This window comes from Cherax quadricarinatus, chromosome 4 (genome assembly GCF_038502225.1).
Source record: "Cherax quadricarinatus isolate ZL_2023a chromosome 4, ASM3850222v1, whole genome shotgun sequence".
NCBI lineage: Eukaryota > Metazoa > Arthropoda > Malacostraca > Decapoda > Parastacidae > Cherax > Cherax quadricarinatus.
In genome coordinates this window covers 16,317,634-16,345,119 of record NC_091295.1, presented here as the reverse complement: position 1 = coordinate 16,345,119, position 27,486 = coordinate 16,317,634, and the positions used below count along the sequence as shown (strand labels likewise).

Below are 27,486 nucleotides of genomic sequence, written 5' to 3'. Positions count from 1 at the left end.
ATGTGTTTCACTGTAAACACCTGGTCCACACACCCCCTACCTTTCCTAAAGCCTCCTTGTTCATCTGCTATCCTATTCTCTGTCTTACTCTTAATTCTTTCAATAATAACTCTACCATACACTTTACCAGGTATACTCAACAAACTTATCCCCCTATAATTTTTGCACTCTCTTTTGTCCCCTTTGCCTTTATACAAAGGAACTATGCATGCTCTCTGCCAATCCCTAGGTACCTTACCTTCTTCCATACATTTATTAAATAATTGCACCAACCACTCCAAAACTATATCCCCACCTGCTTTTAACATTTCTATCTTTATCCCATCAATCCCGGCTGCCTTACCCCCTTTCATTTTACCTACTGCCTCACGAATTTCCCCCACACTCACAACTGGCTCTTCCTCACTCCTACAAGATGTTATTCCTCCTTGCCCTATACACGAAATCACAGCTTCCCTATCTTCATCAATATTTAACAATTCCTCGAAATATTCCCTCCATCTTCCCAATACCTCTAACTCTCCATTTGATAACTCTCCTCTCCTATTTTTAACTGACAAATCCATTTGTTCTCTAGGCTTCCTTAACTTGTTAATCTCACTCCAAAACTTTTTCTTATTTTCAACAAAATTTGTTGATAACATCTCACCCACTCTCTCATTTGCTCTCTTTTTACATTGCTTCACCACTCTCATAACCTCTCTGTTTTTCTCCATATACTCTTCCCTCCTTGCATCACTTCTACTTTGTAAAAACTTCTCATATGCTAACTTTTTCTCCCTTACTACTCTCTTTACATCATCATTCCACCAATCGCTCCTCTTCCCTCCCGCACCCACCTTCCTGTAACCACAAACTTCTGCTGAACACTCTAACACTACATTTTTAAACCTATCCCATACCTCTTCGACCCCATTGCCTATGCTCTCATTAGCCCATCTATCCTGCAATAGCTGTTTATATCTTACCCTAACTGCCTCCTCTTTTAGTTTATAAACCTTCACCTCTCTCTTCCCTGATGCTTCTATTCTCCTTGTATCCTATCTACCTTTTACTCTCAGTGTAGCTACAACTAGAAAGTGATCTGATATATCTGTGGCCCCTCTATAAACATGTACATCCTGAAGTCTACTCAACAGTCTTTTATCTACCAATACATAATCCAACAAACTACTGTCATTTTGCCCTACATCATGTCTTGTATACTTATTTATCCTCTTTTTCTTAAAATATGTATTACCTATAACTAAACCCCTTTCTATACAAAGTTCAATCAAAGGGCTCCCATTTTCATTTACACCTGGCACCCCAAACTTACCCACCACACCCTCTCTAAAAGTTTCTCCTACTTTAGCATTCAGATCCTCTTCCATAATTACTCTCTCACTTGGTTCAAAGGCTCCTATACATTCACTTAACATCTCCTAAAATCTCTCTCTCTCCTCTACATTCCTCTCTTCTCCAGGTGCATACACGCTTATTATGACCCACTTTTCGCATCCAACAAGATATTAAATTAGAAGCGTCAGCCACTGAATCTGTTTGGTTACAGCTTCTCGAGGGCCGAGAAAAACTAATTTTGGGTGTGATTTACAGGGCCCCAAATCTTGATAGGGAGTGCAGTAAACTTCTATGGGACGAAATTCGTAAGGCATCTACATACGAAAATGTTGTGCTAATGGGAGATTTCAACTATAGACAGATTGACTGGAGCAATTTGACAGGAAATTTAGAGTCAGGTGACTTTCTTGATACGATCCAGGATTGTTTTTTAAAACAGTTTGTGACAGAGCCAACTAGGGGAAATAACCTCCTTGACTTGGTTCTTGCCAGTAGGGAAACACTAATTAATAATCTTGAGGTTGATGATGAGCTTGGGGAAAGTGATCACAAATCACTCAGTTTTAATATATCATGGAATTCCCCTAATAATGGCAATCAAGTCTCCATCCCTGACTTTCGCTTGGCTGATTTCATAGGACTTAAAAATTACTTAGGTGGGCTGAACTGGAATTACCTGACTAAGGGTCAGGTAGGTGGTGATGGTTGCCGATATGATGCTTTCCAGGGCATAGTTCTAGCTGCTCAGTCAAATTATGTTCCAAATAGGGAAATCAGATCAAACAAAAATGATCCTAAATGGATGAACAATAGATTAAAATATCTGATTGGTCAAAAGAGAGGCATATATAGGCAAATCAAAAGAGGAGAGGGGCAATTAAGAAATCGATATATTCAGTTAAAGAGAGAAATAAAAAAGGGAATTAGAAAAGCAAAAAGAGATTATGAGGTTAAAGTTGCAAGAGAATCGAAGACTAACCCAAAAGGATTCTTTCAGGTATACAGAAGTAAGATCAGGGACAAGATAGGCCCACTCAAAAGTTCCTCGGGTCAGCTCACTGACAGTGATAAGGAAATGTGTAGAATTTTTAACACATACTTCCTCTCAGTTTTTACACAGGAGGATACCAGCGATATTCCAGTAATGATAAATTATGTAGAACAGGATGATAATAAACTGTGCATGATTAGGGTCACAAGTGACATGGTCCTTAGGCAAATAGATAAATTAAAACCTAACAAATCCCCAGGCCCTGATGAACTGTATGCAAGGGTTCTAAAGGAATGTAAAGAGGAGCTTAGCACACCTTTGGCTAATCTTTTCAACATATCACTACAAACTGGCATGGTGCCAGATAAGTGGAAAATGGCAAATGTGATACCTATTTTCAAAACAGGTGACAGGTCCTTAGCTTCGAACTATAGACCAATAAGCCTAACCTCCATAGTGGGAAAATTTATGGAATCAATAATTGCCGAGGCAGTTCGTAGCCACCTTGAAAAGCATAAATTAATCAACGAATCTCAGCATGGTTTTACAAAGGGGCGTTCCTGCCTTACGAATTTATTAACTTTTTTCACTAAGGTATTTGAGGAGGTAGATCATGGTAATGAATATGATATTGTGTATATGGACTTCAGTAAGGCTTTTGACAGGGTCCCACATCAGAGACTATTGAGGAAAATTAAAGCACATGGAATAGGAGGAGAAATTTTTTCCTGGATAGAGGCATGGTTGACAAATAGGCAGCAGAGAGTTTGCATAAATGGGGAGAAATCAGAGTGGGGAAGCGTCACGAGCGGTGTTCCACAGGGGTCAGTGTTGGGCCCCCTGCTGTTCACAATCTACATAAACGACATAGATGAGGGCATAAAGAGCGACATCGGCAAGTTTGCCGATGACACCAAAATAGGCCGTCGAATCCATTCTGACGAGGACATTCGAGCACTCCAGGAAGATTTGAATAGACTGATGCAGTGGTCGGAGAAGTGGCAGATGCAGTTTAATATAGACAAATGCAAAGTTCTAAATGTTGGACAGGACAATAACCATGCCACATATAAACTAAATAATGTAGATCTTAATATTACGGATTGCGAAAAAGATTTAGGAGTTCTGGTTAGCAGTAATCTGAAACCAAGACAACAGTGCATAAGTGTTCGCAATAAAGCGAATAGAATCCTTGGCTTCATATCAAGAAGCATAAATAATAGGAGTCCTCAGGTTGTTCTTCAACTCTATACATCCTTGGTTAGGCCTCATTTAGATTATGCTGCACAGTTTTGGTCACCGTATTACAGAATGGATATAAATTCTCTGGAAAATGTACAAAGGAGGATGACAAAGTTGATCCCATGTATCAGAAACCTTCCCTATGAGGATAGACTGAGGGCCCTGAATCTGCACTCTCTAGAAAGACGTAGAATTAGGGGGGATATGATTGAGGTGTATAAATGGAAGACAGGAATTAATAAAGGGGATGTAAATAGTGTGCTGAAAATATCTAGCCTAGACAGGACTCGCAGCAATGGTTTTAAGTTGGAAAAATTCAGATTCAGGAAGGATATAGGAAAGTACTGGTTTGGTAATAGAGTTGTGGATGAGTGGAACAAACTCCCGAGTACAGTTATAGAGGCCAGAATGTTGTGTAGCTTTAAAAATAGGTTGGATAAATACATGAGTGGATGTGGGTGAGTGTGAGTTGGACCTGATAGCTTGTGCTACCAGGTCGGTTGCCGTGTTCCTCCCTTAAGTCAATGTGACCTGACCTGACTAGGTTGGGTGCATTGGCTTAAGCCGGTAGGAGACTTTGACCTGCCTCGCATGGGCCAGTAGGCCTTCTGCAGTGTTCCTTCGTTCTTATGTTCTTATGTTCTTATGTTTAATCCACATAATTCTTGAATTTACACATTCATATTCTCTTTTCTCCTTCCATAACTGATCCTTCAACATTACTGCTACCCCTTCCTTTGCTCTAACTCTCTCAGATACTCCAGATTTAATCCCATTTATTTCCCCCCACCGAAACTCCCCTACCCCATTCAGCTTTGTTTCGCTTAGGGCCAGGACATCCAACTTCTTTTCATTCATAACATCAGCAATCATCTGTTTCTTGTCATCCGCACTACATCCACGCACATTCAAGCATCCCAGTTTTATAAAGTTTTTCTTCTTCTCTTTTATAGTAAATGTCTACAGGAGAAGGGGTTACTAGCCCATTGCTCCCAGCATTTTAGTCGCCTCATACGACACGCATGGCTTACGGAGGAAAGATTCTTTTCCACTTCCCCATGGACAATAGAAGAAATAAAGAAGAACAAGAGCTATTTAGAAAAAGGAGAAAAACCTAGATGTATGTATATATATATGCATGTGCGTGTCTGTGAAGTGTGACCAAAGTGTAAGTAGGAGTAGCAAGATATCCCTGTTATCTAGCGTGTTTATAAGACAGAAAAAGAAACCAGCAATCCTACCATCATGCAAAACAGTTACAGGTTTCTGTTTCACAGTCATCTGGCAGGACAGTAGTACTCCCCTGGGTGGTTGCTGTGTACCAACCTACTACCTATATGTAGTTATAGGTTATAGGTATAGTTATAGGTCAACAAAAATTTTCAAAATCTATGAAGCATATGTATAAAGTAAATGTGATCTGGTCGTTCTGCTTTGCAGGAAATAAAGCATTTATGAAAGTTCACCAGTGGTTTTATTGGACTTCAAATTGTCAGTTTTGAGAAAAGAATCACCCTGCCCCTATGGGCAGGCTGAGGCTGCCCCAAAGCACTCTTGTTCCACCTTGCAAAATTTCTCTTGGAGGCTCTGTCCCTAGGCTTAGTATATATGTAGACAGTATGCCTACTCCATCCGTTTCATATACCTCCCAGTAGGGAAAATTGCTGACTTATGGCCTAGTTTCAGCATCCTGGCAGAGGGCAGGTACCTAGGTCTGTCCTCGCCTCAAACACTCGTCCACACTTACTGCTCAGAGGTCTACCAGACAACATCAGAGCTCTTTCCTGGTTAACTTGGCTGTAGGCTACCCTACTCATGTCTGCCTGGTGTACCCACATAGCCAATAAAACTCTGCTCTAGTCTACATAGTATATGTATATAACATTTGTTAATTTTTCAGATGAGTTGAAGAACAACAAGTTACCATCATGTACCGTGTTCTGTCATCAAGGACGTGTGAATTGTGTACCAAAGCATCATTGCTGTTTGCTGTTAGGTGCAAACCAAGAAATATTCACCAATATCCTCAAATACTCTATGGGTCATTTCCTGTACAGAGTGATCTCCCAGTTCAACTTTCAGGAGTGTCTTCACATCGCAGTTTAAACACACATTGTTGGCTGCGGGACAGGGACAAGACAGTGAATGTGGATTTTTCACAAGATCCCAAGGTCCAAGAGTGGTTAAAGGAGGTGCAAAGTGATATTGCAAAAGAAGGAACTCAGAGTGAATTTAACAAATATAGAGATCATGATATTAAGAGTGAAACTTGTATATACAAAGGGACTCTAAGTAATGATAGTGATTTAGAAGAAATGGAAAGTGAATCAACCATAAAGACCGTTGGTGCTTCTGGAGAGACTGGAGAACATTTAGAAGCCAAGCAATCAACAAATAGTAAGATTAATATGTATTCCTCATGCTTTTCTTATAGTACATACATGGTAGGTATGACTCTATAACACAATACTTTGTAAATGGTTTGAAAATTCTCCAAGTTGAAAAATTAGACACTTGCAACATTTGGGAATCTTTATTGTGGAAATATTTAGCCAACAAGTGACTTCCTCAGTCCGGTACAGGAAACCACTTGTTAGCGAAATATTTCCACAATAAAGATTCCCAAAGGTTGCAAAAGTATCTAATTCTTCAATATGATATTTATAAATTTAGCCCATTGTATCAGTTGTATTCTAGAAGATTATATGATACTGTACATGTATTTATTAATAAGCTAAATAATTCTTTGGTATTGCAGAATGGACCCAGCACATTTATCAGAAATACAAGAAGTTTGATGGAAGTTCATTTGAAATTATATACGATTATGATGAAGAACGATTACGAAGAGAGGAAGGATTATTTAAAGAAGAAATAAAAGAAAAAGAAACTGCTTTAGAACGTAAGTTACAACTCCAGTATAGTATGTAGTATTATTGCTGGTAGGTGGGATATTTTTATATTATTGCTTTTATATAAAGGTTGTTAAAAATTTTAATTAGTTTTTCTTCTGTGTTGAAACTTAATGAAGTAATGAGAATAAAAATTTGAAGAAATATCTCATAAATCTTTGTGAAGGTGGAATAATAGTAGGTGGGAAAGAATTGAAATATTTTCTGGATATTTAGTGAAGTGCATATCAATGTTTTGGTAGATAAATCAAATCACCATCACCAGGACTCATTTCTGGAATATGACATAATGATGTACAAACTATAGGTCATGGAAAATACAATAAAACATTAACAAAACATGAGAAAACGTTTAAAAATTGAATGAACAAGTCAATAAGATGATGTTATATGTCCTGTAAGAATCAGGCAGTTACTATCCAAGATGAGTTACAACATTGAATATAAACAGATTTTCATTTGTGTGCAATGGAAACTTGTTGAATGTTTTGCACTCTGGCAGGATTGTTGGTCTTGTTTCTACCTCATAGGCTTACAGGATCACAGGTATATCATATAAATTCCTACTGTAGGTGGAGGTGAGAAGTACAGTGCCTGCACTCTGAAGGAGAGGTGAACAATGTTGCAGGTCAGAGAGTCGTTTGAATGGTAATGTCTGGAAAAACAGCAGCAAAACAACTTTACTAAAATAAGTTCTTCAGTCTTGGATTCAAGCATATCATTAATCATTTAGTAGTCAACCCTCAGTATATGTTCTTTGGAAGAGGCCTGAGTAATGAGTCCTATGAGAACAAGTTCAGACACCTCAAAAGATACCAAAATGATTTCATGGATAACTGAAATTTCTTTGAAAGAAAGATGTAACAAATGAAGTGATGGTAGATAATGCCTCAGCCTACAAGGTGGTCTATGGTCCACTAGATTTAATATATTACATTGGGTTTCTATTTTATGGCATGGTGAGTTGCAAAATAGAACACAACAACTGTTGGTATAGTATGTACTGCAGTATCTGCAAAGGTACTTAGTGCAGATAGCATAATATTTCATTGTCTCGTCCATCAAGAAAATCTTTCCTCTAATAGGTTGTCATTCAAGTAGTAAATTTCATTTCTAGAATCTTTAATATATATTTTAATTAATGAATCACTTTTAGGTCAGGTGGCCTTTGCAAGCACAGTTGCCACAGTGAGCATTAGCATTGTGCAGTGAGGATAACATGTTGATGAAGAATCATACCCTGGCCCCAAGATTCTCAAATTTGAAGTGAATATCGTAATTACCTCATGAATACTTTTTCTGGGGTCATTGAGTTGACTGCTTCATTTCAAGTTTGAGCAAGTTGAAGCTGTGGAAGAGGTAACAGTGGAAGGGATGGCTACTACTTTCTCAGTCCTGAGTTACTTTCTTAATTAAAGACCAAGTAGTTTCAATTTCTTTTGTGAAACATCTGGGTGAACTATCATAGAATTTGATGGCTGGATCCATAGAATATTATTGAATACAGCTTAGTGTAGAAATGCAGAAGAAATCTCCAGAACAAACAAGTGACAAGAAAGCACATTGAAATCCAGTATGACATGACATTTCACTTAGATTAAAAAGCATAAGGAGTGAATGCATTCTGAATCTGTGTATAAGGAAGAACCAGTTCACTGAATTAAAAGCTCTGTGTAATCATGCCCTGTACTGTAACCCACTGCTATGAGGCAAGATTTTCATTGCTTACTGTCAAGAAGAGTGTTTAAAAACTGTCTGCAGCTAGATTGTGACTAGCAATGCAATTTATCTTAAACTCAACATTTTCAAAATCATTCTAAAATATGTGGTAGTTCAAAGTCAGGGTTCTAATTAATAAGATGGCATATGTAGCTTTGATCATTGTTGTTCAGGAAGCAAGTTTATTAATTTTCTCATTTAGCATTTATTTTATGTATAGCATGTGATATGTTTGAAGGAGCGAGTTGTATAATTGACCCCACCACCATGATTTAGGTTGTACCTAAAATATTGTTAATAACCACTGATACACAAAAATATGCACTGTAGCTCCAAAGTTTAATATGTTTATAAATTATGTGAATATGCTTACTTATAATAATAATAATAATCTTTATTTACTACAAGTACATGTACATGGTATACAGTCCTAGCTGACAACAATGACATACTACTACATAGAAAGCCACTTGTTATGCTGAGCATCTCGGGAAAATTATGTCAGTGTCTCAGGATGCGACCCACACCAGTCGACTAACACCCAGGTACATTTTACTGATGGGGAACATAGACAACAGGTGGAAAGAAACACGCCCAATGTTTCTACTCTGGCTGGGAATCGAACCCAGGCCCTCGCCATGTGAAGCAAGAGCGTTAACCACCAGGCCACCAGAGCCACCACATCCATAAGGTACCGTATTTCGTGGCTTATAAGATGCGGCTTATAAGACTTGTTTTAGTTTCAATGGCTTGGCATCGGACATAACAGGGAGAGCTACAGCCCACCCCACACCCCAAACTTACAGCTCCTGTCACTGAACTTCAGTTTATGGGATGTAGGGTGTTTTTTGGAGACATTTTATGGAAAAAAAAAGTGTGTCTTATAAACTGCAAAATAGTACTGTATATTTTTTATTACTCTTTTTTTTTCAGGTGGCAAAACTGGAGTATTTGATGTAGAAGAACTGGTAGATTTCCTCAGAGAAGAAAATGCTAAGGATATTGCAGTCATTCACGTGAGCCCTTATATTGTATTTATAATTATATTGAAAATAATAGGATTAAAATTCATTTTAGTGTATGATTTGTGAGTAAGAATAATATGACCTATTCTTTAAAGTAAGACAGTAGTATTTCTTCATCTACATAAAGTGTGTGTTTTGTATATTAGTAGTTCCTATGATGGGAACAATGGGATGCTGAATTCTTGCTGAAGGTGGCCTGCTATAGCAACTGCCAATCTATAGTCTACTTAACCCTTCGACTGTTTCGGCTATATACGTCTTAATACCCAATGTTTCTGAAGTATTAATACGCATAAATTCTAGCGGCTTTAAATCAAGCAGAAGAAAGCTGGTAGGCCCATATGTGAGAGAATGGGTCTCCATGGTCAGTGTGTGTACTCTAAAAAATATCGGGGAGCCAGTGATGCATTGTGAGAATGCCATTTCAGTAGCCCTTGTTCAGCATGCCTAGTGGTAAGAAATATGTGACTCCCCAGCGAATCTGGGCCTCTTCTCTTCCCAAGTGATAGCTCTAACACAGATGGAAGTGTCGATGAAGATGAATTTCATGGTTTTGAGGAATTTGTGATGGAAAGCAATGCCCAGTATACCAGAAGAAAGAAAGAAAGAAAGAAAGAGAGAAAGAAAGAAAAAAAGAAAAAAAAGAGAAAGGAGAAAGAAAGAGAAAGAAAAAGAAAGAATGAGAAAGAAATAGAAAGAAGGAGAAATAAAGAGAAAAAGAGAAAAAAGAGAAAGAAAAGGAAAGAAATAGAAAGAAAAAAGAAAGAAGGAGAAATAAAGAGAAAGAGAAAGAAGGAGAAAGAAGAAAGGAGAAATTAAAAAGAAGGAAAGAAAGAAAGATAATTAGGTAAGGAAGGAGGTGGGGAAGCAAGCATCAGACCCCATTGTGTTGACAGGCAGTAGGGGGAGTGAGTAATGATATAATATGTCATTTTGACAGCTGCCAGACCCTGACTCAGCACATTTAGAAGTATGTGCACACACACAAACACACACACAGAGTCAAAGAGGCATCACCAGACATCATAGCAATCACAGAAACCAAGCTTACAGGTATGATAACAGATGCCATCTTTCCAACAGGATACCAGATCCTGAGGGAAGACAGAGGGAACAGGGGGGGTGGAGGAGTGGCACTGCTGATCAAAAACCGATGGAATTTTGATGAGCTGGAGAGAGGAGACAGCTGAGAAGCAAGCGATTACATAGCGGGAACGGTTCACTATGGAGGTTCCAAGGTGGTAATTGCAGTGATGTATAACCCACCACAGAACAGCAGGAGGCCAAGGCAAGAGTATGATGAGAGCAATAGAGTGATGGTTGACTGGCTACAGTGGCCAGAAGGGCTCATGCATGCAGTGCAAAGCTCCTGATCATGGGTGACTTTAACCACAAGGAAATCAATTGGGAGAACTTGGAGCCACATGGAGGCCAAGATACATGGAGGGCTAAGATGATGGAGGTGGTACTGGAAAACTTCATGTACCAACACGTAAGGGACACTACAAGAGTGAGAGGAGAGGATGAACCAGCAAGACTGGACCTAGTATTCACCTTGAGTAGTGCAGATATTGAGGACATCACATATGAAAGACCCCTTGGGGCCAGCGATCATGTGGTTTTAAGCTTCGAATACACAGTAGAGCTACAAGTGGAGGGGGAAGCAGGAAGGCCAGGGCGAATGAAGCCAAACTACAAGAAAGAGGACTACACTGGAATGAGGAACTTCCTGAACGGGGTTCAGCGGGACAGAGAACTGGCAGGGAAGCCAGTAAATGAAATGATGGAATATGTAACAACAATGTTCAAGGAGGCTGAGGAGAGGTTTGTACCCAAGGGTAACAGGAATAATGAAAAAGCCAGGATGAGCCCATGGTTCACCCAAAGGTGCAGGGAGGCAAAAACCAAGTGTGCTAGGGAATGGAAGAAGTACAGAAGGCAAAGGATCCAGGAGAATAAGGAGAGCAGTCGTAGAGCCAGAAATGAATATGCACAGATAAGAAGGGAGGCCCAGCGACAGTATGAAAACAACATAGCAGCGAAAGCCAAATCTGACCCAAAGCTGTTATACAGCCACATCAAGAGGAAAACAACAATCAAGGACCAGGTAATCAGGCTAAGGAAGAAAGGAGGAGAGACAACAAGAAATGACCGTGAAGTATGTGAGGAACTCAAGAGATTCAAAGAAGTGTTCACAGAGGAGACAGAAGGGGCTCCAGAAAGACGGAGAGGTGGGGTACACCACCAGGTGCTTGACACAGTACACACAACCAAGGAAGAAGTGAAGAGGCTTCTGAGTGAGCTAGATATCTCAAAGGCAATGGGGCCGGATAACATCTCTCCATGGGTCCTGAGAGAGGAAGCAGAGGCACTATGTGTACCCCTAACAACAATATTCAATACATCTATCGAAACAGGGAGATTGCCTGAGGCATGGAAGACAGCAGATGTAGTCCCATTCTTTAAAAAAAGGAGACAGACATGAAGCACTAAACTACAGACCAGTGTCACTGACATGTATAGTATGCAAAGTCATGGAGAAGATTATCAGGAGAAAAGTGGTGGAACACCTAGAAAGGAATGATCTCATCAACAGCAGCCAACATGTTTTCAGGGACGGGAAATCCTGTCACAAACCTACTGGAGTTCTATGACAGGGTGACAGCAGTAAGACAAGAGAGAGAGGGGTGGGTGGATTGCATTTTCTTGGACTGCAAGAAGGCATTTGACACAGTTCCACACAAGAGATTAGTGCAAAAACTGGAGGACCAAGCAGGGATAACAGGGAAGGCACTACAATGGATCAGGGAATACTTGTCAGGAAGGCAGCAGCAAGTCATGGTACGTGGCGAGGTGTCAGAGTGGGCGCCTGTGACCAGCAGGGTCCCATGGTCAGTCCTAGGACCAGTACTGTTTCTGGCATTTGTGAACGACATGACGGAAGGAATAGACTCTGAAGTGTCCCTGTTTGCAGATGACGTGAAGTTGATGAGAAGAATTCATTCGATCGAAGACCAGGCAGAACTTCAAAGGAATTTGGGAAGGCTGCAGACGTGGTCCAGCAATTGGCTCCTGGAGTTCAACCCGACCAAGTGCAAAGTCATGAAGATTGGGGAGGGGCAAAGGAGACTGCAGACGGAGTGGGAGGGGAGAGTGTGAAAGTTAATGTTTAGAAGGGGAATCCCCTTCCATTAGGACTTGAGGTAGCAAGTCCTTTTCCGGGGTTGCTTCCCTTCTTTTAATGCCACTAGGACCAGCTTGAGAGTCACTGGACCTCTGTCACACAACAAATCTGTCCATAGAGGTCTGTACCTCCTGTTCCTTTAAGATTTCCCTAAAATGGGGCACAACATTGTCATTGTAATAGTCACCAGCACGGCTTGCAATAGCTGTGTTAGGGTGCTTTTCATCCATAAAGGTTTGCAGTTCAACCCACTTTGCACACATTTCCTTAATCTTTGAAGTAGGCACAATGGATTCCACAACTGGCATAGGCTTTTCAGGGTTAGCCCCAAACCCTTCAAAATCTTTCTTAATTTCCATACTAATTCTCACCCTTTTTACCACAGGGTTGGCACTAGAAGCTTTCTTGGGGCCCATGGTGACTTATTTTGCAGTTACAAGCACAAAAAACACTGGGATAAGGTGAAATGTACCGAATGTTTGCGTGGATGCGACCTCACTGGCTGGCTTGTAAACACTGGCGCCGAGGCCACACGTGGGACGCATCCCGGACGAATCGCATGAGGCGAGGCAAAATTTTTGCATTCAAATGTATAGTATGGCGGATTTAATGTAACGCGATGCCATCGTAAGGTGGGGATCCACTGTATAAAAAAGCAGAAGTATACTCATTGTTTCTACTTTTCAGTGTTTATTTTTTGCGATTTTTTATGTTCCTTGTTTCTTAGTACAGTATAGTATCCTTTATCTGAAATTCCAAAATCTAAAAAACCTCCAAAATCCAAAAGTTTTTAGTGTTGACATGACACGCCACAAATGGATCATTCATTGCAAGATGTGGTGCAGGCTCGATCCTCTGTCTGTTGAGCCAAGACAGACCAGCTTCATCTTTGTGTTAGAGCCAGTTTGTTGTCACCAGCAGTTACCTATTTGCTGACTGCCACGTGTTTTGTACTGTGGGGGTCATAGTGGAACCATCCACTAGTCTAAGTAGGTCTTCATCCAAAGGTCTTCAACTTGTCGGTTTTTTAAACCATTTATCATGTCTGTCAGACACAGCAGCATCATGGGATCTTGATACAAAGAATTCTTCAAAACTTGTCCAACCTTTGGACGAAGACCTTAGACTAGTGGATGGTTCCACTATGATCCCGCCTCCTCCTGCTTCGCCTCACCTGACTACATTATATAAGCCACGTCTTCGCCCTATGCTGTACATTCTACAAGATTGATGGACTGAACACATTGACTCCAGGTTGAGGGACTGATTACCTCAAACTCCTCTTCTCCTTACACCTTTCATCTTTGTATTGGACTGATGAAGCCACTGTGGGGTGAAATGTTTCCTAATTAAAAATTCTCATATGTTGCATAAGTGTCTCAATCTTCAACTTGTCATTTTTTTTGAAACCATTTATCAAAACCACTGTCTACCACCTATTGAAACAGAAGGGCAAATTGTTGAAGTTTTATGCTGAAAGTGGTGAAAATCTCGATTGTTTATTGATGGAGTTGATTCGTCAGCAATGGAGTGAGCATATGCCGCTTAATGGAATGCTGATCATAAAACAAGCAAAAATCTATCATGACAAACTGAATGTTGAAGGTAACTATGAATATTCAGCAGGCTAGTCACAAAAAAAAATTAAGAAAAGGCACAGCATTAAATATCTAGATAACTATAACAGAACACACAACCATAATACGAGACACAGATCACTCTTCGATATCCCTCATGTTCATCTCTCCCTATGCAAAAATGCTATGCACGTAAAAGGCCCAAAGATCTGGAATTCATTACCAAAACACACTAAAGGACCCCTGTTTGCAAATCAGTTTAAGGGCCTAATAAGAAATCACCTCGTCGCCTAAAATTAACCAGACAAACCGTACCTAACCACTACCAGTTTCTCAAAAGCTACTCATATTGTGCTATCAATGCTCAACCACTTACTACTTCGAAATTAGGATGTTTATTTTTCTATTGTTTTAAATAGTAGTGGATTGTAATACAGTACATCATAATGTAAATTGTTCCATTGTAATACCAAATTTCATTGTTTTAAATATAGTTCTCAACTGTAATACATGTACATCATATTGTAAATTGTTTTAAATTGTTACATTGTAATTCTGTAATCTTTATCAACTAATTCAATAGTGTAATAAGTCTCTACTAGACTTATAAAAACCATGTATCATTACCTGATAGAATATACAATTCTACTGTACTCATTGTAATTCGTCTAATGACCAAATGAACTATGTATTATTGCCTTACTATTCTTAAGTTAATCTCTAAGTTTGCCCGAAATGCTCTGCATATAAAGGGGCTTTTGGCATGTACACCCAACTGTTATATTCCTCTGTACAATCATGTAATTTGTCAAAATAAATATTTTTATCTTTATCTTTAAAGTATCTGCTGATTACGAAGTAGCAGAGAAATTCATTGGTGTGTTTGCTATGATTGTTTCTGATAAAAATCTAACAGCAGAAGAAGTCTACAATGCTGATGAGACATTGCTGTCCTGGTGTTATTGCCCCAGAAAAACACTGACTACGGCTGATGAGAGACTACTACGATAAAAACCATTGTTTTTGACGCAGATGGCACTGGAAGAATGATTAAAAAATGTCATCCAGCACAGTGCTTCCTCATTCCTAGAGTATCCACTTCCAGGTCCCTCAACTGCTTCTGATGTTCCTCCAGAGCATCCGCTTGCAGGTCCCTCAACTGTTTTTGATGTTCTTCCTCAGTGATGTCATCGATGATGTACCCTCTCCCTAATGTGTCTCAGGCCTGGAGTAGTTGTAGTGTTTGAATCTGCATTTATCTTCTTTTTGTAAACAGTGATCATGCTTTTTGGTACAATGATATCGGCAGTTCGGAGGGACTTCTAAACTGTCGTATCTGAGCACCTCTGCAAAGACACTGATTATGTATGAGTGATGGTGAAAGTATTGAATGATGATGAAAGCATTTTTCTTTCTTTTTGGGCCACCCTGCCTTGGTGGGAAACAGCCGACATGTTAAAAAGAAAAAAAAAATCCGTACAGCACCATGTTTAGACTTGGGTTCCATCCCCAAGCTGTCCCATTTTATAGATGCAATTATACAAATATTACAAAATCTGAAACACATCTGGTCCCAAGCATTTCAAATACTAAAGGATTATCAACTGTACTTGCAGTTCATTCCATTGTTTTACCACTCTGTTTATGAAAAACTATTTAGTATCCTTTTGGTATTGCTTTTTTCTCAGTTTACTGCTCTGGCCTCTTGTTCTCTCTGTTGATAGTGCTAATTAATCTTTATCACTTTTGTAACCCTTTGTTACCTTACATTTGGTTATTATATCAATTGTTATCTTCCTTTGGTCAACAAGGGTATTTTCAGTGTTTTCAGCTTTCCTTTGTAATACTTTTTTTTCACTTCTGGGAACCATTTTGTAGTTCTACACTGGATGTTTTTTTTTTTGTAATATTGCCCACATATTTTCTTTTAAGGTGCGGGTGCCACACACTGCTGTACATTTAAATTTTGATTCAAATTATGTTATGAACAGCCTCTTCAGCATTCTTCCATCCACATATGTGGATTTTTTTTTAAATTTTGCCAGTGTAGTTTAAAAGTTTCTCTAGGCTTCATTTCTTCATTTACTGCATTATGATCTTCCTGTGACAAATGTCAGTGATGATCTCTTGATCTTTCTGTCCAATAATAATAATAATGTCACAAAATCCATTTTTTTTATGTGTGTGGCTTTTTAATGTTGTCTTCCATTTCCATTACAAGGTATTTCTCTATTGTATTAAATTTTGTCATCAATCCCTCACTCTGTTCAATTTATACAGGTTTCCTTTTAGGATTTGCAGTAATTTTTTATTACTTATTTTGCAAAAGATTTTTACATTGTTTACACAGAGATTCATATTTTTTTCTGCTGAAAGTGTCTGGGGTGGGGAGTCTGTCTAGAGTAAGTTGCACATTATTTACACTGCTACTTGCCTCTCAGTTCCCGGGAAGGTCCATCTCATGTCTTCCACTCTCTACCTATGGGGGTCCCCTTCTCACTCCTCACTAAACAGACAGACAAATAAGTTTATTTCCCAAGATGATATAAATGTAGTATATCAGAATAATATAGGTTGTGTCATATATGGAAAAGCCCATGGTTATTCAGTGCATTTCAGTAGACTTAAGTTTATACACACCTTATAATTATATGCTAAAATAGTTAAGGTTAGTTTATATAAATGCTGAATGTAATACTATATGAAGATAAGATATTTAAGTACAGTGATCACATTAAGTAACAAAACTTTGATTATTAAAATAGTATTATCATAATAAAGGGAGAGTAATATCAAATAGAAGAAAATTTTTGAGTGTAGAAAAATACAGGTAGTGCATGAATATAAATTCTGGACAGAAATTTGATAGGCAGGTTGCAATAGATATGGTTTACATTTATACTGTATGTGTTTATCATTAAGCATGTCATGTTCAAGTGCTTTTAAACAATATTTTTAAAACCTTTGGAAGTTGAGGAACTTTTAGAATATGATAGTGTTCCAGATTTTGGGGCCTTTTATTAGCATTGAGTTTTGACTCAGGTTGACTGGAACACATGGGACATTGAAGAGGCATTTGTTTCCTGTATCATGCCTATGCAGTCTGTTGCAGCTTACTAAGAAATTTTACCAGTTATGATTGATGTTAGAGGCTCCATGCCCCAGTTACCAGTTTTGTTCTCATTCAGAAAATTCAAATTTTAATTTCTTTCTATATGGTACAAAGATCATGTAGTTTACATGTATTTAAAACATTCTTAGGCACAAAAGAAAGCCACTAGTATGCAATGCACCTGTTAGATTTTGAATGGTTTAAACATCTCTATTGCATACTTGCATCTCTTGTATTTATATCTTTGCACTTTCTTAAATTGTTGTTTAATTTAAAATATTTTCCCTTTTATTTCTCCTAATCTTAACCCGTAAACGGTCCAAGCAGATCTACGTTCACATGTGTAGTGCTCCAAAAGTAGATCTATGTTTTTTTACATATTTTCAAATATAACAAAAAAAAAGTAGATCAAAGTTTTTTTTTACACATTTTCAAATGTAAAAAAAAAAAAAAATCTACTTTTTTTACATACTTTCAAATGTTGAAAAAACGTATATATACGTTTGGACCGTTTAAGGGTTAATAAAATATACATTTCTCTAACTAAATTGGGTTACCCTACAAAGAATCAGCTCCAAATATTTTGCTTCCTTACATTATTTTAAAAATTAAAAATTTTGTAAACTAATGTTAGAAAAGCAGGTGTCCCTTGCTATATACTGTAGATGTGTTCCAGACTCATGGCCATCACCACCTAATTCTGCATAAGAAGAATCTTCAGCAAGTTTTGCAAATTGTACCTAATGCACTGTAAATGTGTATCATGCATATGAAATTACTGGTAGAACTAAGACATAATATGATAAATCATATAAAGTGAGACTACATAAAGCTAGGGAAAACCTATAGATTTATAAATGTCTTAAGTTATGATAATCTGCACTTACAAACCAGGTCTAAAAGATGTGAAAGATAAGACACATGTGCAACATCTGGATATCTTTATTGTAGACGTTTCGCCATCCAGTGGCTTTATCAATACAGATTCTTGGACATAATAGGAGAACCAAGATTCCATGATGTCGCAGTGTCTGACAAGTTGTGCAAGAAAGGTATAAAATACCGACAATATGAAAGATAAGATACATGTTGCACATGTGTCTTATCTTTCATATTGTCGGTATTTTATGCCTTTCTTGCACATCTAAAAGATGTATCGAGAAAATAATTGTTTTGTGAATTCCAGTCTACAGTTGTGTGACACACAATTATAATTTATATTTTTCTGAAAGATGTGCAAGATGAAACACTAGAAATGCAACTCCTTCATAAGTTGGGGAGCCTATGTTCTTTACTATATTTTTCCTCTCCTCTTAAGTGAAGCCAATGAGGGGCTCTTGATCCAAGGAATTGGACCTGACTTTCATTTCTTTGGGATGAATCTTAATACCTCATTCCCAAGGTTCTGTTTGACCCCTACATGTTTAGCACTCCCCATCAGTGTAATAATAATTTTTGTTACCCCTTAATCTCTTAAAGGTCTTTCTTAATCATTTATGCATCAAAATATAGTAATGGCAATCTCTTATATGGAATGGTATTTTGCAGGTTCCTCCAGATATAAAGTATGTTCAGTATCTGGTTATTGTTTCAAGTCATTCTAAAAGACACACCAGTGCCTTGGCTCAGCTTCTTCGTAAAGTTTACAAGCGGAAAAAGCATCCTCAAGATCCACCAGTGATTGTAGAAGGAAAAGGATCAGATTGGATAGCAATGGATATGGGTAAATTTTCATTATATTTTTCTATAAAACTGCCTATATCTTTGACACTGTTTTCTTTGGTAACATATTTGGTGGAGATAAGCCAGTAGGTTGGTAGACAGCAACCACCCAGGGAAGTACTACCATCCTGCCAGATGACTGTGAAACAGAAACCTGTAACTATTTTGCATGATGGTAGGATTGCTGGTTTCTTTTTCTGTCTCATAAACATGCTAGATAACAGGCATATCTTGCTACTCCTACTTACACTTTGGTCACACTTCACAGACACGCACATGCATATATATATACGTACATCTAGGTTTTTCTCCTTTTTCTAAATAGCTCTTGTTCTTCTTTATTTCTTCTATTGTCCATGGGGAAGTGGAAAAGAATCTTTCCTCCGTAAGCCATGCGTGTCGTATGAGGCGACTAAAATGCCGGGAGCAATGGGCTAGTAACCCCCTTCTCCTGTAGACATTTATTAAAAAAGAGAAGAAGAAAAACTTTATAAAACTGGGATGCTTGAATGTGCGTGGATGTAGTGCGGATGACAAGAAACAGATGATTGCTGATGTTATGAATGAAAAGAAGTTGGATGTCCTGGCCCTAAGCGAAACAAAGCTGAAGGGGGTAGGGGAGTTTCGGTGGGGGGAAATAAATGGGATTAAATCTGGAGTATCTGAGAGAGTTAGAGCAAAGGAAGGGGTAGCAGTAATGTTGAAAGATCAGTTATGGAAGGAGAAAAGAGAATATGGATGTGTAAATTCAAGAATTATGTGGATTAAAGTAAAGGTTGGATGCGAAAAGTGGGTCATAATAAGCGTGTATGCACCTGGAGAAGAGAGGAATGTAGAGGAGAGAGAGAGATTTTGAGAGATGTTAAGTGAATGTATAGGAGCCTTTGAACCAAGTGAGAGAGTAATTGTGGTAGGGGACCTGAATGCTAAAGTAGGAGAAACTTTTAGAGAGGGTGTGGTAGGTGAGTTTGGGGTGCCAGGTGTAAATGATAATGGGAGCCCTTTGATTGAAATTACTTTAGAAAGGGGTTTAGTTATAGGTAATACATATTTTAAGAAAAAGAGGATAAATAAGTATACAAGATATGATGTAGGGCGAAATGACAGTAGTTTGTTGGATTATGTACTGGCAGATAAAGACTGTTGAGTAGACTTCAGGATGTACATGTTTATAGAGGGGCCACAGATATATCAGATCACTTTCTAGTTGTAGCTACACTGAGAGTAAAAGGTAGATGGGATACAAGGAGAATAGAAGCATCAGGGAAGAGAGAGGTGAAGGTTTATAAACTAAAAGAGGAGGCAGTTAGGGTAAGATATAAACAGCTATTGGAGGATAGATGGGCTAATGAGAGCATAGGCAATGGGGTCGAAGAGGTATGGGATAGGTTTAAAAATGTAGTGTTGGAGTGTTCAGCAGAAGTTTGTGGTTACAGGAAGGTGGGTGCGGGAGGGAAGAGGAGCGATTGGTGGAATGATGATGTAAAGAGAGTAGTAAGGGAGAAAAAGTTAGCATATGAGAAGTTTTTACAAAGTAGAAGTGATGCAAGGAGGGAAGAGTATATGGAGAAAAAGAGAGAGGTTAAGAGAGTGGTGAAGCAATGTAAAAAGAGAGCAAATGAGAGAGTGGGTGAGATGTTATCAACAAATTTTGTTGAAAATAAGAAAAAGTTTTGGAGTGAGATTAACAAGTTAAGGAAGCCTAGAGAACAAATGGATTTGTCAGTTAAAAATAGGAGAGGAGAGTTATTAAATGGAGAGTTAGAGGTATTGGGAAGATGGAGGGAATATTTTGAGGAATTGTTAAATGTTGATGAAGATAGGGAAGCTGTGATTTCGTGTATAGGGCAAGGAGGAATAACATCTTGTAGGAGTGAGGAAGAGCCAGTTGTGAGTGTGGGGGAAGTTCGTGAGGCAGTAGGTAAAATGAAAGGGGGTAAGGCAGCCGGGATTGATGAGATAAAGATAGAAATGTTAAAAGCAGGTGGGGATATAGTTTTGGAGTGGTTGGTGCAATTATTTAATAAATGTATGGATGAGGGTAAGGTACCTAGGGATTGGCAGAGAGCATGCATAGTTCCTTTGTATAAAGGCAAAGGGGACAAAAGAGAGTGCAAAAATTATAGGGGGATAAGTCTGTTGAGTATACCTGGTAAAGTGTTTGGTAGAGTTATTATTGAAAGAATTAAGAGTAAGATGGAGAATAGGATAGCAGATGAACAAGGAGGCTTTAGGAAAGGTAGGGGGTGTGTGGACCAGGTGTTTACAGTGAAACATATAAGTGAACAGTATTTAGATAAGGCTAAAGAGGTCTTTGTGGAATTTATGGATTTGGAAAAGGCGTATGACAGGGTGGATAGGGGGGCAATGTGGCAGATGTTGCAGGTGTATGGTATAGGAGGTAGGTTACTGAAAGCAGTGAAGTTTTTACGAGGATAGTGAGGCTCAAGTTAGAGTATGTAGGAAAGAGGGAAATTATTTCCCAGTAAAAGTAGGCCTTAGACAAGGATGTGTGATGTCACCGTGGTTGTTTAATATATTTATAGATGGGGTTGTAAGAGAAGTAAATGCGAGGGTCTTGGCAAGAGGCGTGGAGTTAAAAGATAAAGAATCACACATAAAGTGGGAGTTGTCACAGTTGCTCTTTGCTGATGACACTGTGCTCTTGGGAGATTCTGAAGAGAAGTTGCAGAGATTGGTGGATGAATTTGGTAGGGTATGTAAAAGAAGAAAATTAAAAGTGAATACAGGAAAGAGTAAGGTTATGAGGATAACAAAAAGATTAGGTGATGAAAGATTGGATATCAGATTGGAGGGAGAGAGTATGGAGGAGGTGAATGTATTCAGATATTTGGGAGTGGACGTGTCAGCGGATGGGTCTATGAAAGATGAGGTGAATCATAGAATTGATGAGGGAAAAAGGGTGAGTGGTGCACTTAGGAGTCTGGAGACAAAGAACTTTGTCCTTGGAGGCAAAGAGGGTAATGTATGAGAGTATAGTTTTACCAACGCTCCTATATGGGTGTGAAGCATGGGTGATGAATGTTGCAGCGAGGAGAAGGCTGGAGGCAGTGGAGATGTCATGTCTGAGGGCAATGTGTGGTGTGAATAAATGCAGAGAATTCGTAGTTTGGAAGTTAGGAGGAGGTGCGGGGTTACCAAAACTGTTGTCCAGAGGGCTGAGGAAGGGTTGTTGAGGTGGTTCGGACATGTAGAGAGAATGGAGAGAAACAGAATGACTTCAAGAGTGTATCAGTCTGTAGTGGAAGGAAGGCGGGGTAGGGGTCGGCCTAGGAAAGGTTGGAGGGAGGGGGTAAAGGAGGTTTTGTGTGCGAGGGGCTTGGACTTCCAGCAGGCATGCATGAGCGTGTTTGTTAGGAGTGAATGGAGACAAATGGTTTTTAATACTTGACGTGCTGTTGGAGTGTGAGCAAAGTAACATTTATGAAGGGGTTCAGGGAAACCGGCAGGCTGGACTTGAGTCCTGGAGATGGGAAGTACAGTGCCTGCACTCTGAAGGAGGGGTGTTAATGTTGCAGTTTAAAAACTGTAGTGTAAAGCACCCTTCTGGCAAGACAGTGATGGAGTGAATGATGGTGAAAGTTTTTCTTTTTCGGGCCACCCTGCCTTGGTGGGAATCGGCCAGTGTGATAATAATAAAATAAATAAAGCCAGACTTCTTATTTGTTTTAGTAATTTATGCAGAAGGGTGACTAGCCCATTCCTCCTGGCATTTTAGTCAGCTTTTATGACATATGGCTTATGGAGAAAAGATTATTTTTTTCACTTCCCATGGAGATGAAAAGAAATAAGAACAAGAAACTATTAAGAAAATAAAAGAAACTCAGATGGGTGTATATACATATATGTGGACATGTATGAGAGTATAGTTTTACCAACGCTCTTATATGGGTGTGAAGCATGGGTGATGAATGTTGCAGCGAGGAGAAGGCTGGAGGCAGTGGAGATGTCATGTCTGAGGGCAATGTGTGGTGTGAACATAATGCAGAGAATTTGTAGTTTGGAAGTTAGGAGGAGGTGCGGGATTACCAAAACTGTTGTCCAGAGGGCTGAGGAAGGGTTGTTGAGGTGGTTCGGACATGTAGAGAGAATGGAGAGAAACAGAATGACTTCAAGAGTGTATCAGTCTGTAGTGGAAGGAAGGCGGGGTAGAGGTCGGCCTAGGAAAGGTTGGAGGGAGGGGGTAAAGGAGGTTTTGTGTGCGAGAGGCTTGGACTTCCAGCAGGCGTACGTGAGCGTGTTTGATAGGAGTGAATGGAGACGAATGGTTTTTAATACTTGACGTGCTGTTGGAGTGTGAGCAAAGTAACATTTATGAAGGGATTCAGGGAAACCAGCAGGCCGGACTTGAGTCCTGGAGATGGGAAGTACGGTGCCTGCACTCTGAAGGAGGGGTGTTAATGTTGCAGTTTAAAAACTGTAGTGTAAAGCACCCTTCTGGCAAGACAGTGATGGAGTGAATGATGGTGAAAGTTTTTCTTTTTCGGGCCACCCTGCCTTGGTGGGAATTGGCCAGTGTGATAATAAAAAAAATAAAAAAAATAATGTATGTATAGTGTGACCTAAATGTAAGTAGAAGTAACAAGATGTACCTGTTATCTTACATGTTTATGAGATAAAGAAAAGACACCAGCAGTCCTATCATTGTGTAAAATGATTATAGGTTTCTGTTTCACACTTGTTTGGAAGGACAGTAGTACCTTCTTGGATGAGGCATCTGAACTGTAGTATCTACATGTCTGGCAAGACAAAGATAGAGTGAATGATGGTGAAAGTATTACTTCTTTTTTGGGTTGACCTACCTCAGGGAAAGAAGGCTAATGTGCTGAAAAAAACAAAAAAGTCTATATAAGTGGTAGACATTGACATGGAGGGGACCCTTTATTTATTTATTTATTTAGGTTATTTTTTACTTTTAAGGTATCATTAAATTTCCGTCTCTATACGTATAAGGTTAAGATAGCATTTGTAGATTTGATTGGCATATTAACCCTTTCAGTGGCTATTACATAGAACTGTGTCATTGAGGCTGGGATCCTTTATGTAGTTCTAGTTCTGTGAGTGGTAAATTTTGGCCTAGATATCGGAGAATGGGTCTGTATGGTATATATGCACATTATAAATAAAATCCTGCCACACATGGTTCATGATGAGAAAAACAAAACTGTGACTTTGTGTATGGTTTAAAATAGCAAATTGGAGGTGTTTTCTTGGATGGCTTTTATGGTGTTATTGGCTGTTTCTTGATATCATTTGATACAATGGAAGACATACTTTGTGCATTTCAAAACCAGCAGTAGCTTGAAGTTGAGCTCAAAGTAGTGGAAATATTTGATTGGTGCCAATATTCCTTAGAACACTCTGTTTTATGGGTTTTAATAAATCTGATTTAATTATTGGGACACCATAAACCATGACCAATCATTCGTAGTTATGTTTTATTATCCAAGACATAGAGTAAATCTATTTTAGAATTCAAAATGGAAAGTGAGTGTAATATAGGAGAGGTCTGGGGATGTGACTAATGAACAGAGGAAATGTTTTAGTGCCAAGAATATCTGCATTATTTTGGACTGTTTTAATTTTTTTTTTTTTTTTTTCATAAAATTGGCCAAGTTATTGACTTCATTGCATTTTATAGGGTAGTTGAAATAGTTGAATGGGCAGTTTCTTGTGCTCAGTCAATAAAACAGAAGGTGTAATAGTGAAATAGCTAAGAATTTGGTCAAATGGAGCAAAGGAATTGGCTTTAAATAGAGCTCAAACGTGGTAAAAATGCCAGTGTAAATTGTGCCAAGACTGCTAGCATTGCGCCTGCATAATTCTGTTAGTTTTCCATCAAATTTTGTACTTTAGGCGTTATTGCCTTCAGAAAAAGATTCTCTACAATTTCAAAAGAATGTTTTTTTAATTTTGGGGGTCTGAACAGTGATAGGGTCAAGTTGCATGAGTTTTGAGTTGCACCTGTGGGGATCCAAGTTAGTTTAGTTTAATATGTTTATTATGCACCCCATACCCATCCTGTGGGTGGTAGTCAAAAGATTACAAAGGTACATAATGGGTCCAGTAACTGGACCCCAAAGTTATGATAGCTGAACTAGTTACAAAGGTAATGAACTCCAGGTAGATCTGGTCACAATCATGGCAAGTTACAGAGGTAATGAATCAGCCTCACTCTTATACATGGTTACAGTCATGAACAAATTACAAAGTAATGAACCACTGATACGTCCACACCTGGTCACAATTGTAATGAGTTATAAATACAAGTATTAAGTGGGTCATACATCCACACTAGCGCGCACGCATACACATACACACACGAGGGCGCACGCACAGACACATGCACACGAGCGTACAAATACATGCATACACACAAGCACGCACAGTATGAAAATGACATAGCATCGAGAATCAAGACTGACCCGAAACTGTTGTATAGCCACATCAGGAGGAAGACAACAGTCAAAGACCAGGTGATCAGATTAAGGACAGAAGGTGGAGAACTCACAAGAAATGATCAGGAGGTATGTGAGGAGCTGAACAGGAGATATAAGGAAGTTTTTACAGTAGAGACAGGAAGGGTTGTGGGAAGACAGCACGGAAGGGAACATCAAGAGGGAATATACCAACAAGTGTTGGATGACATACGAACAACTGAGGAGGAGGTGAAGAAGCTCCTAAGTGACCTTGACACCTCAAAGGCGATGGGACCGGACAACATCTCCCCATGGGTCCTTAGAGAAGGAGCAGAGATGCTGTGCGTGCCTCTAACCACAATCTTCAACACATCCCTTGAAACTGGGCAACTACCTGAGAAATGGAAGACAGCTAATGTAGTCCCCATATTTAAGAAAGGAAACAGAAACGAGGCGCTAAACTACAGACCTGTGTCTCTGACATGTATTGTGTGCAAAGACATGGAGAAGATTATCAGGAGGAGAGTGGTCGAACACCTGGAATGGAACAAGATTATAAATGAAAACCAGCATGGGTTCATGGAAGGCAAATCTTGTATCACAAACCTCCTGGAGTTTTATGACAAGGTAACAGAAGTAAGACACGAGAGAGAGGGGTGGGTAGATTGCGTTTTCCTAGACTGCAGGAAGGCCTTTGACACAGTTCCCCACAAGAGATTAGTGCAGAAGCTGGAGGATCAGGCGCATGTAACAGGGAGGGCACTGCAATGGATCAGGGAATACCTGACAGGGAGGCAGCAACAAGTCATGGTACGTGAAGAGGTATCACAGTGGGTGCCTGTGACGAGCGGGGTCCCACAGGGGTCAGTTCTAGGACCAGTGCTATTTTTGATATATGTGAACGACATGATGGAAGGAATAGACTCTGAAGTGTCCCTATTCGCAGATGATGTGAAGTTGATGAGAAGAATTAAATCGGATGAGGATGAGGCAGGACTGCAAAGAGACCTGGACAGGCTGGACATGTGGTCCAGTAACTGGCTTTTCGAATTCAATCCAGCCAAATGCAAAGTCATGAAGATTGGGGAGGGGCAAAGAAGACCGCAGACAGAGTATAGGCTAGGTGGACAAAGACTACAGACCTCACTCAGGGAGAAAGACCTTGGGGTGACCATAACACCGAGCACATCACCGGAGGCACACATCAACCAAATAACTGCTGCAGCATACGGGCGCCTGGCAAACCTGAGAATAGCGTTCCGATACCTTAATAAGGAATCGTTCAAGACACTGTACACTGTGTATGTTAGGCCCATACTGGAGTATGCAGCACCAGTCTGGAACCCACACCTGGTCAAGCACGTCAAGAAGTTAGAGAAAGTACAAAGGTTTGCAACAAGGCTAGTCCCAGAGCTCAGGGGAATGTCGTACGAGGAAAGGTTGAGGGAGATCGGACTGACGACACTGGAGGACAGAAGGGTCAGGGGAGACATGATAACGACATACAAGATACTGCGGGGAATAGACAAGGTGGACAGAGATAGGATGTTCCAGAGAGGGGACACAGGGACAAGGGGTCACAACTGGAAGCTGAAGACTCAGACGAGTCACAGGGACGTTAGGAAGTATTTCTTCAGTCATAGAGTTGTCAGGAAGTGGAATAGCCTAGCAAGTGAAGTAGTGGAGGCAGGAACCATACATAGTTTTAAGAAGAGGTATGATACAGCTCAGGAAGCAGAGAGAGAGAGGACCTAGTAGCGATCAGTGAAGAGGCGGGGCCAGGAGCTGAGTCTCGACCCCTGCAACCACAATTAGGTGAGTACACACGAGCATACAAATACTATATGCATACACACAAGCACGCACACCCACACACCCACACACACACGAGCATACAAATACTATATGCATACACCCACCCACACACACCCACACCCACACACCCACACCCACACACACCCACACCCACACACCCACACCCACACACCCACACCCACACACCCACACACCCACACACCCACACACCCACACCCACACACCCACACCCACACACCCACACCCACACACCCACACACCCACACATCCACACACCCACACCCCCCCACATACACCCCCCCCACACACACACACCCCCACACACACACACACACACACCCCCCACACCCCCCCAACACACACACAAATATATATATATATTTTTTTTTTCAACAAGTTGGTCGTC

General features: G+C 39.7%; 1 protein-coding gene across 2 annotated transcripts in view; it reads left to right on the top strand.

Annotated features, from left to right (window-relative positions):
• LOC128684187 (ribosomal silencing factor RsfS-like protein, 312) overlaps nucleotides 1–27,486 on the top strand; it is a 44,734-nt gene that overhangs the window by 8,470 nt on the left and 8,778 nt on the right. For both annotated transcript variants that reach the window (XM_053770339.2, XM_053770338.2), the window contains exons 2-5: nucleotides 5,475–5,971; nucleotides 6,333–6,476; nucleotides 9,139–9,221; nucleotides 18,652–18,826. In XM_053770339.2, the coding sequence (XP_053626314.2) occupies nucleotides 5,503–5,971; nucleotides 6,333–6,476; nucleotides 9,139–9,221; nucleotides 18,652–18,826 (871 nt within the window). In that variant the 5' untranslated portion in view covers nucleotides 5,475–5,502. The remainder of the gene's footprint in view (nucleotides 1–5,474; nucleotides 5,972–6,332; nucleotides 6,477–9,138; nucleotides 9,222–18,651; nucleotides 18,827–27,486) is intronic.